This window comes from Zalophus californianus, chromosome X, assembly GCF_009762305.2.
Source record: "Zalophus californianus isolate mZalCal1 chromosome X, mZalCal1.pri.v2, whole genome shotgun sequence".
Lineage (NCBI taxonomy): Eukaryota > Metazoa > Chordata > Mammalia > Carnivora > Otariidae > Zalophus > Zalophus californianus.
The window spans coordinates 114,474,236-114,488,212 of NC_045612.1; the positions used below are offsets into that span (position 1 = coordinate 114,474,236).

General features: G+C 41.1%; 1 protein-coding gene across 6 annotated transcripts in view; it reads right to left on the reverse strand.

Moving 5' to 3' along the window:
• Nucleotides 1-11,840: 11,840 nt before the first annotated feature.
• CDKL5 (cyclin dependent kinase like 5) overlaps nt 11,841-13,977 on the reverse strand; it is a 199,815-nt gene continuing 197,678 nt past the window's right edge. For all 6 annotated transcript variants that reach the window (XM_027607968.1, XM_027607972.1, XM_027607971.1 and 3 more), the window contains one exon: nt 11,841-12,230. In XM_027607968.1, the coding sequence (XP_027463769.1) occupies nt 11,844-12,230 (387 nt within the window). In that variant the 3' untranslated portion in view covers nt 11,841-11,843. The remainder of the gene's footprint in view (nt 12,231-13,977) is intronic.

Here is a 13,977-nt window from a genome sequence, read left to right on the forward strand (position 1 = left end):
CTTGTGTCCTGGTCTCCTGTGATGTGTACACACCCAATCACCCCAGGTAAAAGGGTCTCCTCTGCTCTGAGCTTTCACCCCCAGCACACAAGGATTGGGGTGGGGGTGGGGGTGGGGGTGGGGGTGGGGGTGGGGGGGTGGTTCCAGAGCTCTCACTACATACAGTTCCATTCTAGCAAATTTTTTGTCTGTGGTCGCTACTTGGGTGAATCCATGGGACAGGCTGCACATCTAAGTAGCAAAGTTTCTCTATCTTTAGGAAATCCAAATGACCAAAGCACCCCAGAATTTCCCCTTATCTAGGGCTACCATTTTTCAACAAGCTTAACATTTTAAAAACAGTTGGCCCGGGAGCTTATCACTGGCTACACAGAGGAGGCCCATTAGCTAAGTGCATGCTTTGCAGGAAGTGGTCAGACCCTATGTCCTAAGAAGGGCAATGTGGCTGTCTCTTGTGACCCAACTGTTTAACCTCTCCCCCTTGCCTTGCAACACACAAACATGCCTGCTCCAGAGGCTGAAACGGCCTTGGGAAGGACCGGGCCAGGAATGGGCCTGGGGAGTGCATTAAGCGGGGACCTTTCAGGGACAACAGCCTAAGTCTCCTCTATCCTTTATAGCTCGGCCTGAGTTTTCAGGCCCTTGCCTGGGAGAGGCTGACAACATGGGGAATGGAAAGGAGAGGTATATGAAAGTAGGACCTGAGAGGAGGTGAAACCAGAGGATGAGGGCCCTCTGTCAAGACTGGGGAATCCAAGACTGTCCTGGCCTTGACGCCGCTGAACCTCTACTAGAGGCTCATTTTCTTAAGTTACTTTCTATTTCAAATGCCAAGCCAACTGAATGGACTCACACTCACGCAATAGTGGACATCACATTCACCTTCTCTGTGAGCGGGAAGCCTCCTAAAAGCCCCAAATCTCTTCCCTGGAGTTTTGGGCTTAGAACAGCTTTATATTCAACCCACCATCTTTCTAATCCCCATGCTGTATACTTGAAGCTGGAAAAAAGCTTTCCTTGCTCAGTATTCTCTCAAATACAAACATATCAAATTTAAGGTGGAGGAAAAAAAAATCCTTCTCTGGCCTTAGGAAAACATGAATAAATCCATTTAGAGCAGACGCTGGATCAGAGCCCCTTACTAGAAAGTGAATGAACTTTTATCATAACATGGATTGTCAGACAAAATGGCGGTAGCATAAGAGCTCAGGTCCTCTACAACAGGCGCACCAGACACAGGAGGGGAGTACAGTTAAGAGGAAAGAAGAAAAGAATGAAACAGTGTGAGGCAGTGATAATGGTTCCCCAAGTAATTGTTCATGTTGGAAATTTTTGTTTTGTAAAGGTTTAATGAGATAGTCATATACCATACAAATTTCACCCATTTCAAGTGTACAATGAATGACTTTTAGTATACTCAAGAGTGACCATTATCACAATTTTAGAAAAATTCATCACCCTAACAAAGAAACCCTGCACCCATTAGCCATCGCCCCCCCCCAACCAACTCACCCACCTAGCCCCAGGCAACCACTGATCCACTTTCTCTTTCTGTGGAAGAGAGAATATTCTCGACATTTCATATAAATGGAATCATACAATTGTGGTCTTTTCTGTCTGGCTTCTTTTGCTTAGCATAGTGTTTTTCCAAGGTTCATTCATGTTGTAGCATGTACTTAATTCCTTTTTACAGCTGAATATCATTCCATTTATACGCATAGATCACACTGTATTTACCCATCTGTTGATGGACATCTGGGTTGTTTCCATGTTTTTGGCTATTATGAATAATGCTGCTATAAACAACTGTGTACAAGTTTTTGTTTGGAGATGTTTTTATTTATCTTGGGAATATACCTTGGAGTATAACTGTTGGGTTACATGGCAACTCTATGTTTAACCTTTTGAGGAACTGTCAATTTTCCAAAGTGGCCACATCGTTATGCATTCCCACCAGCAATATATGAGAGTTCCAGGTTCTCCACATTTGTTATTACCTGTCTTTCTGATTAGAGCCATCCTGGTGTGTATGAATTAGTATCACACTGGTTTTGATCTGCATTTCCCTAAGACTAATGAGGCTAAGTATCTTTTTATGTGTTCACTGCCTTTTCGTACAACTTCTTTGGAGAAATGTCTATTTGGATCCTTTACCTATTTTAAAATCAGGTGGTCTTTTTATTATTGAATTGTAAGAGTTCTTTATATATTCTAGATATAATCCCCTTATCAGATACACAACTTGCAAATATTTTCTCCTCTTCTGTAGGTTCTCTTCTTACTCTCTTGACAGAATCCTTAAAAACATAATTAAAAAATTTTGATTAAGTTCCATTTATTCTTCTCTTTTTGTTGCTTGTGTTTTTGGTGTCATACCTGAGAAACCATTGCCAAATCCAGATCATGAAGATTTACTCCTCTGTTTTCTTTCAAGAGTTTTATAGTTTTACCTCTTACATTTAGATCTTTGATCTATTTTGGGTTACTTTTTGTATATGATTTTAGGTAGGGGTCCAACTTCATTCTTTGCATGTGGACATCCAGTTGCCCCAGCGCCATTTGCTGAAAAGACCATTTTTCCCTCACTGAATGGTCTTGGCATCCTTTTTGAGAAATCAACTGACCATAAAGGTGAGAATTTATTTCTGGATTCTTAATTCTATTCCATTGATTTGTATGTCTTTTATGCCAGTACCACACAGTTTTGATTACTGTAGCTTTGTAGTGAGTATTGAAATTGGAACATGTGAATTCTCCAAAAATGTTTTGGCTATTGAGTCCTCTAAATTTCCATATGAATTTTAGGATCAATATATCAATTTCTGCAAAGCCAGCTGAAATTTCACATTGGAAATTGCTCTATACTCCAGGATTTAATAAACAATGAGATACCGATATCCATAAGATGCTTATCCTCAGGCGACTTGTTTATAACAGCATATTAATTATTTACTTCATTTAATTTATAACAAAGTATAAAAACAAAACTTTTATTGAGGGACATCTGAAGCCTAACAGAATCTTGCTAACACATGAACTGTGTTTGTAGTATTATTTCTTTTGTGGGGAAAAATTTCAATTAAAAAAATATATGTAGTGTAGTAAAAACTCATTATTTTACCTTAGGTGAACATGTTTACTTCTAGTCTCACAAATGCTAGAGTGTGAAAGCCTACACTTTCAGGAGATTTTTTTTTTTAATTGCGGTAAAATATACATAACATATTGCAGGAGACTTTTAAACAACTAAATGAAATGCTATGAACAAAGAAGTGGCATTAAGTGTTGCCAAGATTAAAAAAAAATCTGAGCTGATTTTGGTATTGAGTGTGGGAGAAGGTTACTTGGACAAAGCAAAGGTTACTTGGGCCTTTCAAAATAAAGGTACCACTATGAATTCAGTCTCGGAGGCCAGAAGACTGCACCCCTAAGGTGAGCCTTTGAAGAGATGCTGACAGAAGCCCATCTTTTTGTCTACCTGGAGCGTGGGTGCCAAGGCCTGCTAACAAATGCACAGCTGTAAGGGCTGTTGCTTCCCTTGTGATCCCAAGAATAGTGCCAGGCTGGGTGGTTCTTAACCCCAACAACTTTACAAGGCTGATGTGAAGATCAAATAGCATAAGTGCATCTAAAGAGCTTAATAGCTCTCTAGAACTGGCAGTCAAGACCCAGTAACACTGCTTTTTAACTTCATAGGGCTGCCAACTGAGGCACAAATAATAGCTAGCTACTATTTATTTAGAATCTATCAAGTGCTTTGCAGGTTACCATCTTATTAAATCCTCACAATAACCCAATGAAGTAGGTACTATTATTATTTGCATTCAAAGATAAGGAAACTGAGGCACAAAAAAGTTAAGTCACATGACTAAGGCCACACAAGATGTAGGTGATGCAGCTAGGATTCTACTCAGGCAATCAGACTCCAGATCCTGTGCTCTTATCCACTTCACCAGTCTCTGGACCTCTAGTGACTTGTTTCAACGAACTGCTCTATTCTCAAATCAAATCAACTACCACCTGCTGGGAGATGAAAGGTGGTACATGAATCGCATATATGTGATGAACCCCATGTCAGTTCTCTATACATGGAGACGCAGCAACTGCCCTGTTACTAGTGTTTAAGGGTGTGGGCTTCACAGTGAACACACTAGGCTTCAAACCCTGGCCAGGTGACCATGGGCAAGTTAACATGAAGTCCATAAACCTCGGTTTCCTCATCCACAAAATGAGGATACTACTTGCTTCAGTGAATTGCTCTGACAAGTAAATGTAATAATAAAAGTAAAAGCCTTGGCATTGTGCCCAGCCATAATAAGTGCTACCAACAGAAAAATTACAAGCCAAGAGATCGTTTGATTCAGTCTTGATAAAAAGTATAGTTGAAATCACAGACCACAAGTTTCTGGGACAGTAAGAAGAAACTCGGGAGTGAAGAAGTTGGAGACATGGTGCTTTTAAGAATGCACATCACTGGGTTTTACTTCCTATCCTTTGTTTAGAGAGATAAAGTTGGAGAATATTTATATATGTTATCACACAATTTAAGTTCTTTCCCCCATTAACAATAAGACCAACTGAGTAAATGACCAAAGACAAAAGTGAGGGCCTAAAATGGGTCGGTAAATCTGCCCCCACCCCCACCTGTTTTTGTAAATAAAGTTTTATTGGAACACAGCCATACCCATTTACATACTGCCTATGCTGCTTTTGCGCTACAATGGCAGAGACCCTATGGCCCACAGAGCTTCAGTTATTTACTATCTGGCAGAAAAAAAAAAAGTCTGCCAACCTCCTACTCTAAAACATGAAGAAATACTTCATCTTTCTTTCTCCATCACACTGAGCAGGAGGCAGACATCTCTTTCCATCCTCCCAAACCACCAAGTGAGTGTCTAGCAATGTGCAAAGGAGACAACACAACACTCCAGTATGAAAGAAACCAGTTTTCAAAAGGCCAGGAGGGAAAAAAGCTTTATAAATAGGAAAAAAAAAAAAGACTATCATCATTAAGTAACAGGATTTGCCCTGCTTTAACATTACTTTCTGTCCCTTAAACTGCTTTCAACTTCAAAGGCCCATTATCCCCCATTTGAAATCAAATGAGTCTTTACAAAGAAGGAACTAACATGGAGCTGCTTGCTGTACAAAAGGAGGGACCACAATGCTCAAGATGGGGACAGCGTGGTAATCACATCAGTCAGTGCAAAATCTGCATTTTATTAAAGACATTTGGGAAGATCCATTCAAAAATACATTGTGCTCAGTAAAAATTAACCATTTCATGCTGATAATTAAGGTTACCACGGAATAGATATTTGTATAATATTTACAGCAACAATAGAAATTTTACAGAAGTTTAGAATGGAATACATGCCAGAAAAAACTTGATAAGATGTACCAACACATGATACAAAGAGTTATATAAACACTTTACAAATGGTTCATAAGTAGCTTGTGAGGAATTTAAATATTCAACACTTTAAATTCAGTTTGGATTCAAAAATTAAAAAGGTTAACACCACATCACACCCTTGCCACAGTAAAAAGTATGGAATTACACTCTGTATTATGGATTATAAAGTCTGTGCAATTAAGAATTTCCACTGATTCTTCATCTACCACAAATTTGGATGTTACATCATTCTGGCTTATCCATATTTTTAATTTCATGCATGAGTAGGGTTCTCAAAATCACCCTGCCCTGTGTCTTCCCAGATACCCCTTTTGAACTTCCTAGAGATTGAAGAAGCTCAGAACAGTCTTCTAAGTATATACGGAATAACTACCTGAATTCGAAATGGCACAAAGCAATTCTTGGAGATAGGAATTAGGGGCAACTATTTTGTTTGGTTTTATTGTTTCTGTTAATCAATCCAAGTTTACAGTGAAAATTCACTTCTTGTAATCATAACTTACCCCTCCAGCCTGACTCAATCAGTGACCAAGGAGGAAATAAGGAGAGGGAAATAGACTGAGATGACTATACTCAATTGTATATCTCTAGTGAAAATGGATTTTATACAAGCTTTGCTTTCCATTTTGGAAAATCTAAGCCATGGTGGAGAACTTAAAAGTTCTCCAAGAGAAAAAGCATCATTTTTTTTTTTCCTTGAAACTCTGAATGCTTTGTAACTAGAGCTTTTGACAACTCTGGCGATAAACACTTTAATCCCCCAACAGGGACAAAAGTCAAGGCATCTACCTTTTCTATTCCTGGGTTTCGTCTGATTAGCCCTGAAGCAGAGCACTAGGACAAGCTTGTCTATGCCTGAAATGAATCAGATCAGGCTTTTGGGAGAGTAAAATCCCAAACCAAAGAAGTCCTGAGGAAATCTTAGCAGTCTGTCAAAACGGAAGGGATGGAGGAACGGATAAGGCCTCTTTCTCCCTGATACTCTGTGCTGGAAGAGTAACGAACAAGGCAACTTCTAATCTGCATACAATATGGAAACCGATTTTTTTTAAGATTCCAAAGGAGGATCAAAATATGACCCAAGGATCAAATGGGGTTCAGAGAGCTTAACCTTGTGGGTAATGAAGGGCCTTAGAAGTGAAACCAGTTTCACTGCTGCAGTTCTCTGGCCCTAGAAATCCAACGTGCAGACTACTACAAATTTTTTCTGGCAAAACAAAAGACACACCTCCCTCAAATTTGGGAGTAAACAGTTATTGAATGAAGATACAATGTAGGTCATGATCATCTTTAATATCCTATAGGAAATACACAGAAAGGTGGGCCAGTGCCTGGAGTGGAGAAAGGTGGAGTCAGGACCAGGCCTAAAGCTGATGAATTAACAAAGCACTAAGGGAAATGAATATTCACGGAGTAACTGACTTGGCACAAGTCTATGATCTTTTATAGTACATTCAATTAAAAAAGAATAGAATAGAATAGGGCAGCAGGCCCAGAGTTTCCTCGCCACCTTACTTCTACCACATTGTGTGTATACAGACAGACGAGGGGCTCGTCCTGTCACGGCTTCATTTTCTTGCATTTACTCATGGTTTCGAAGACAGAATTTTTTACCCAGCTGATGAATCGGACCTCAAGATATTCTATATTTCAGCTGGTTAAGATACAAAATGAAGAAATCAGAACCACTTACAAGGTTTTGTTTTTGTAAGATGGTTCTTTAAGTCTCTGAGAGAAACTTCTTGTGAGATTCTGGCCCTGGAGATTAGCAGCAGGATGCTTTCCTGCAGCCCCTTTTAAAGAAACCATTTTTTAAAAAGCGTAAATCCATTTTCTCTGCCTACACACTTTAATAGTGATGAACTGAAGGAGGCAAGGAAATATTTCAATATGTTCTGACTTGGTTCAGTGTATCATACCATATCCTCAGCTCACAAAAGTATGAGTCTGTGGATCTCAGTGCTCACATGGAGCTCAATATCCCACTACAATGTAGGAGGTAACGAACTTCTAGATATAAAAGCAGTGCTCTCCAGAAAAAATGTTGTGACCAGGAGAGAATATGCAGATTTCTGAGTCCCAGCTGAACTCTGGGAGTAAGTCGCAATGAGCGATTGCCCTTGCTGCAAGTTGGGTCACCACCAGGACCTAGGTGAACAGAAATGGACACAGCCTTCTACACACTTGAAAAGTAATCCTCTGGCCTTTAAAAAAAGTTGTACACTTATTGAGTCATTCTCAATACATAGCTAGAAGAAAATAAATGGCTTTTTTCCTTATTTACTCTAAAAACTAGTTTAAGAAGTGAGGATACTATGACGTTAACTAAGATAAGGGGTGCTGGGAAGGGAAAATGGGATAGCATTTCCTAGTGAAGTCCACTAATTTTCAGATTAGGAACATGCTAAACTGGCTAACTCTACAACCACAACATACTTTATAATACAGGACGTGACTAGAAACTAACCAGCACAGCTCTGAGCTTAGAATTAAAGTACAACTGCATATGGCAAATCTTAAAGCAGGTTTTAAAACAGATTTAACCAAAGCGTACAGCACAAACACTCCTATAACAGCCACATCACAACCACCAGGAGAGAGTTTTTTTGCTTCTAATCGGTCTGTCATATGCCAATATTTGTAAAGAGCTATTAAATGCCTTGAATAAAAGACAATGACATTTTCCTTTGGGAGATACAGCTAGAAGCCATGGATGCCTTTGAGCAGTTGGTAAAAATCATGCCAATCTGCCAGGCTGCTGCTTGCTTCTAAATATAAGCCTCATGGCTCTATGCAAGATTTTCTCAAGATGCTGACCTAGAATTTAAGTACTCAAACACCTATAAAGCCACTCTGGTCTCCTCCCAAAGGATGCACCTTGTAGCAGGCCCAAGACAATGAAAACAAACAGGATTCCAGGGATTCAAAAAAAGTGGTAGAAGATTCTTACAGAGAGTGAGATACTGCAGAATTCACACCCGCAGTCTCTCCAGTAGCCTGGAGAGAACAAGGACAGAGCCAAGCTCTGCAGAGCAGTGGGCTTGGAATCCGGTAGAGCGGGGTTTCTCAACCTCACCGTGAGTGACATTTGAGGCTGGATCATTCTTTGTGGGGGGATCCTGTGTTGGCAGGAGGTTCAGCAGCATCCCTGGCCTCTACCCACTAGATGCCAGGAGCTCCCCCACCACTCCCAGTTATAACAACCAACTATGTCTCCTGATGTTGCCAGATGTCCCAGGGAGGCAGAATTGGCCCTGACTGAGAACCACTGCTACAGAGACAGCGCACTTGAGCTCCTTAGCGTGGAACACTTTTGATCTTGGGCTCTGAAGAGGCTAACCCTCAGACTGAGACCAAGCAGGTTCAGTAAAAGTTCATTCAGAACTTCTGAGAAGAAGAAGGAGGATGGTGGTAAAGCGCAAGTAGAAAAACAGAGAAGCAGAGTTTCTTTTCAAAAGGAGATCAGCAATACTTCCATGAAACAAAGTAATTCATAAGCCTTCATTCAGTGGTATTTTATCCATTAGGAAGTTAGGGCAGAGAGCAGAATATGAACATCCTAAATTTCTCTTCCTAAAGAAAATGCAGACTTTTGTGACTTTAAATCAAATCCTTCTTATCATGGATGGCGATTTTTGTGAGGTCAATGATTCATCTACCAGAGGAAAACAACAGTTAAAAGCTAAGAGAGGGCCCATTAGATTTGAGAGAAAACCTGACCATTCCCCTTGGCAAGCAGGAAGAGAATTATACATGCTAGAAATGAGGATTGTGGTTCACTTATTATAGCTTACTGAGGTCAATGAAAAGTCAGAATGGACAAAAGCAGAGACGAGGATAAAAGAGCTACCTCAAAAACACTAGTTGAAAATATTGTAGATATTTTCTGGCTCAAATCTGGGAATGTACGAAAAGTATGTATTGACTCTTCATCAGTTAGGTTTACTTTTGCTCTAGGTAGAAGGCAATTATTCTAGCCCTTCTTTGAAGAACCATCATAAATATAAATGTTCTGCAAACATCTGAGATCCCAGTGTTAGCAAGGATGAAAACATGGGAAACCAGCCCCTAGGTGACAACGAGCCTCAAATGCCACAGCATGGCAATGTGACTGCGCAGTTCCTAAGCGCACAGCACAGTGAGAAGTCTTTCCGGAGGAAAAAAATGTAGTTTCTGGTTTGCAAGGAAGGGGGGATACAAGGTACAGATCTAGTATGAAAAAGAAGAGTTACACACCCTTTTAGAGTTCATCAGTATCCAGGCAAAAACTGCTAAGGGTTCACATCACTTATATAACTGAGCAGCTTGCCTGGGAAAAGCCAGAATTCAGAGCTACTTGAACAGTACTGAACTGGTGAAAGAAACAAGATATAAAAAGAACCAAAGAGCATGCAAACTATTGGTTTGAATCAAACTGTTTTAATGATAGTACCCAGTTGAGTTTCATTTTAGTGCCTATTAACACTTATTAAAATCAAATAAAAAGCACCTTAAAATGACCTCTATATATAATCAATACACATTATAGTAGTTATATAAAAATGTAATATGCACACAATTTAAGCTTCAAAGAAACTAAGACCTTTTCTTTATAATCTTTATAATCATCAGAGCTATGATTCTCAAAATCTTGGGGGGAGGGGGAGCAGTAAGTCAGCATGTTTCAATTATCGCTGACTTGATTCAGGGGCCAATGCTCTCAGAATCCTGGGACAAGTAATAAATATTGAGAAGTTACCCCTTTGAGGGGTGGGGGTGGGTCTTTAAAAATATTATTGCTGAGACTACTTCCAAAAATCTAATTCTCTTGATAGATGGTATTGAGGTGATTTCTGTCAAGAATGGCCCAGGGACACCAGGCTGTAACCCTTGTTGGTCATAGGCGTTGATGATGCTTGAGAATAGCTTGGGAGTCGAAGGAGATCAAATGAGGGAGAGAAGTCCCGTTCTGATTGTGTGTATGTACTGATGTACATGATAACCTTGTTATAAATGGACAGTCCCAGGAAGAAAAAATGAGTATAGCAATTTCCTCTACATCTGGAATTGCTTCAGGAGCCTTTTAAATATACTGGAAAGAGCAATCACAACAACAACAACAACAAAAACATTTAGAAATAGAAATGCCACACATGGATCTCACACCCCACCAGCCAAGAGTCTCCAGTACAGTGCACAGGATTCAGGAGCATAGAGCTGGTTTGCAAGATCTACAGACAGGTGCCTCTTGCAACCGTGCCACCTAGGAATGTTCACTGGCAAATCTTTGGTCTACACTCTAAACCAATGCTAAGGAGAAAAGCATATTCTCTCAACAAAGACCCATGAATAACCCTGGATCTATTCTCCCCTCAGGTGCAAGGAACGTCCCTGGGTGCGAACAGGAGCCAACTGTGAGGACAGAGACAGGACAAAGGCCTGCTAGAGTTCTCACTGGCCTAACCACCTTTCTTGCCTATGGGTTTGGGAGGAGATGCTGCATCTCATCTGCTACCAAGGATCATGTCTAGAGGCTACTGCTGGGGCCTAAAAGTTGAACATGGTTCCCACTGTTAGTCACACATAGCCACAATTCAACTCCCTTGATTAGAAGTATAATACTCACTTCATATCACAAATGTATAAAAATATGGCAGATAGTGTCATAATGATACTTTCTTTAAATGATTATATTTATAAAACAGACAGATATTTACCATATATATATATTTATATATAGAATAAAATACTCCTGATGCAATATATAAATGTTACTGTTTAGTTTTTATAGAAACTACTGTAGCTGTCCCACTGCTTCACAATGTTCCAAACAGCTCAAAATAACTTTACATTTAACATAAAAGGTATGATTAGAACAGTACAATATTAATTATAAATAAATGTTACAAATCCTATCAAATATGGAAGTTTAGAAAACAATTTAAGACTTAGTTAGTTCATCTGCTAACCCTTCAAAGGGATACTCTTGGATTACAATAAACCCCACATTTAGTTTAGGCCAAAAAAAACAAGAAACAAAAAACAAAACTGTGGTAAGGGCATCGGTCAGCATGAGTTTTTCTATCCTTTGCAGTACCAGAACACATCCTGGCTTTCCCAAGTTCAACAGGGATTGCACTAAAGCTGGAATGTACAGGGGAGAAACTGGCAAGAATGTCTTCTTCCTCAATGGCACACTCTATCCATTCTCACACAAGATCCATGGAGACTGGCGGTCCCTAAGGAACTCTTGCGGCTCTAAGATCCCTGACTAGCATTTGTGACCGTGAGGAGCCAGAGGGCTCCACACATACAATATTGCACTCACCTTCATAAAGCTGAAAATACTGGCTGACCACCCCAGCCCAGCCCATTCCCCACCCACCCACACCCTCCCATCCCCTTCCCACTGGCTTACCTAGCCCCCCACCCCCCACCCCAGCACACATTACAAGGCTGTCTCTTTTAAATCATTCAGATTTGGCATTCGAGACCGATTTGTTCTGTTATAGGGGTGCCCATTTGGCCCACTCTTGGCACCCAGCTGTTCAGAGTAAGAAGGCCCCTCTGTGGCACTCCGGGTCACAGAGGACACATGCCAACCAGAGTCCATCTGACCTGGCAGCTGGAGGGCTGGTCTGCCCTTTGGTGTGGGCTCCTGCCGGATGTTAGTGCTCCCACCAGAGGCCTGGCTCAGAGGGTGGATCCGGATTTCTGAGAAGGAATTTTTGGCTTGTTGAGTTGTTAAGGGCTGGAAGCGGGGGTCTGAGGAAGCCGGGTGATTTGAGGCTGAAGAGAGATGTAACAGCTTGCGCAGTGATTTTAACGGCTGGCTCTGAAAGAAAAGATGAGAGCGCGCATAGGACTTAATTTAGAGTAGACTCCAAGGGAGAGATGGAGCACAGATCTGAGATGACTGCATGTAGCCTGCAGGGCAGGCACAGGGGAGGAGGGGCTAAGTCTAGCCTTATCTGTCCTTTTGTTCTTTTTCAGACAAGATCGAAGTTATTTAGCTTTAATGAAAAAGCCTAGAAATCTAGATAAGAAATCTAGAGCTGGTGTGGTGGCTGATCAAAGGCTTAGGTACCTGCAATCTGATGGCATCCCACCTTTACATGGGGGAGATCTCATGCCTCAGACAGCAGGAAGCAGCAAAAGGAATATGCCTCTCCCTTTTTGCGAAGACTTCCCAACAGCTCCACATAAACCTGCCACTTATTTTTCACCAGCCAGGACTCAGCCATTCAACCCTAATCTAGCGGCAAGAGAAAACTGAAGAAATGCAGTTTCATTTAGGTAGCAATACACTCAGCGAAAAACTGCATATCCCCCTTCTATTCTGATCGCCCCAATTTTCCCTCTTCCTTGATATTATAAAATCTAAATGTTCCCTTTCTGCACTTTTACTTTTTTGGGGGTGGGGGGAAGGTCTGAGCACTGAAAAGTGAACAAAGCAGAGAAAAACAAGCAAAAGCCTTGCAGACTGTAAAACACCATTCACTCCCAGGAGGCTTTGGATTCCTAACATGGGCTCACAGCTGCCCTGCTTGTCTGCTGTGTGGCTGGGGCCCAGACCCCACAGGTACTTTACCATGGAGGGGACTGTGCTTCAAGGCAGAAGGGAGGGTCCTGGCAGCCACCTAGCCCACACTAGGCAACTCTTCTCAGGCAACTGCTGAACCATGGGCTCCCCCACTGGTGAAAGGTGGTTCACTCCCCTCTCCTCCTCTATGTGATGTGTGATGAGGCTTACCATCAGAAGAGGCATGTGAAAGCACCCTGAAATTCAAGGCCCTCAACGGGGACCCTGCACTGAGGATGTAGCCCTAGCCTTGGGCTAGGGTAGCCTCTGGCTACCAATCTTTAAGAGCCATCCGTTTAAGGGCTTGGCAAAGTTTTAAAAAAATGTTGATGATCTCAAGGAATACTACAAGATTTGAAGGATCAGAGCACCGAATCAAAGGGAAATTGCTTGAGAATGGACTTAGGTAGAAATTGCTCTTGAGGAAGCATCCTCCATGACTATTCCAAAGTCTGTCCATGAAAGCTTTGTGGTCCCCAGGGGAGGTGGCACAGTACAGTGTACATCCTAAGTGCTCAAAGTTATGTTTTTTGTTATTGAAACTGGAATGATAACACAATGAGACTCCTGGTGATTTTTATAGCCCTGACCACATGCAACTGTTGAGCAATTACAATAATTTGGGTCCAGCTGGAGATGTAAAGTAACATGAAAAGGGCTTCTTAGCAAAAGAAATGGCTACACAAAGAAGGTTCTAAAGCCCCATACTTTTTAAAAATTTTCTATTGTTATGTTAATCACCATACAGTACATCATTAGTTTTTGATGTAGTGTTCCATGATTCATTGTTTGCGTATAACACCCAGTGCTCCATGCAGTACGTGCCCTCTTTAATACCCATCCCCCCACCCCCCTCCCCTCTAGAACCCTCAGTTTGTTTTTCCCCATACTCTTTTATATAAAACTGGGAAGAGAACATCAGGCCCTCACTCAGAGCCTTGTGCTCTTAGTTCAGATACATATCCAATAACTTGGATATCTGGTTCTCTGTACCCTTTCT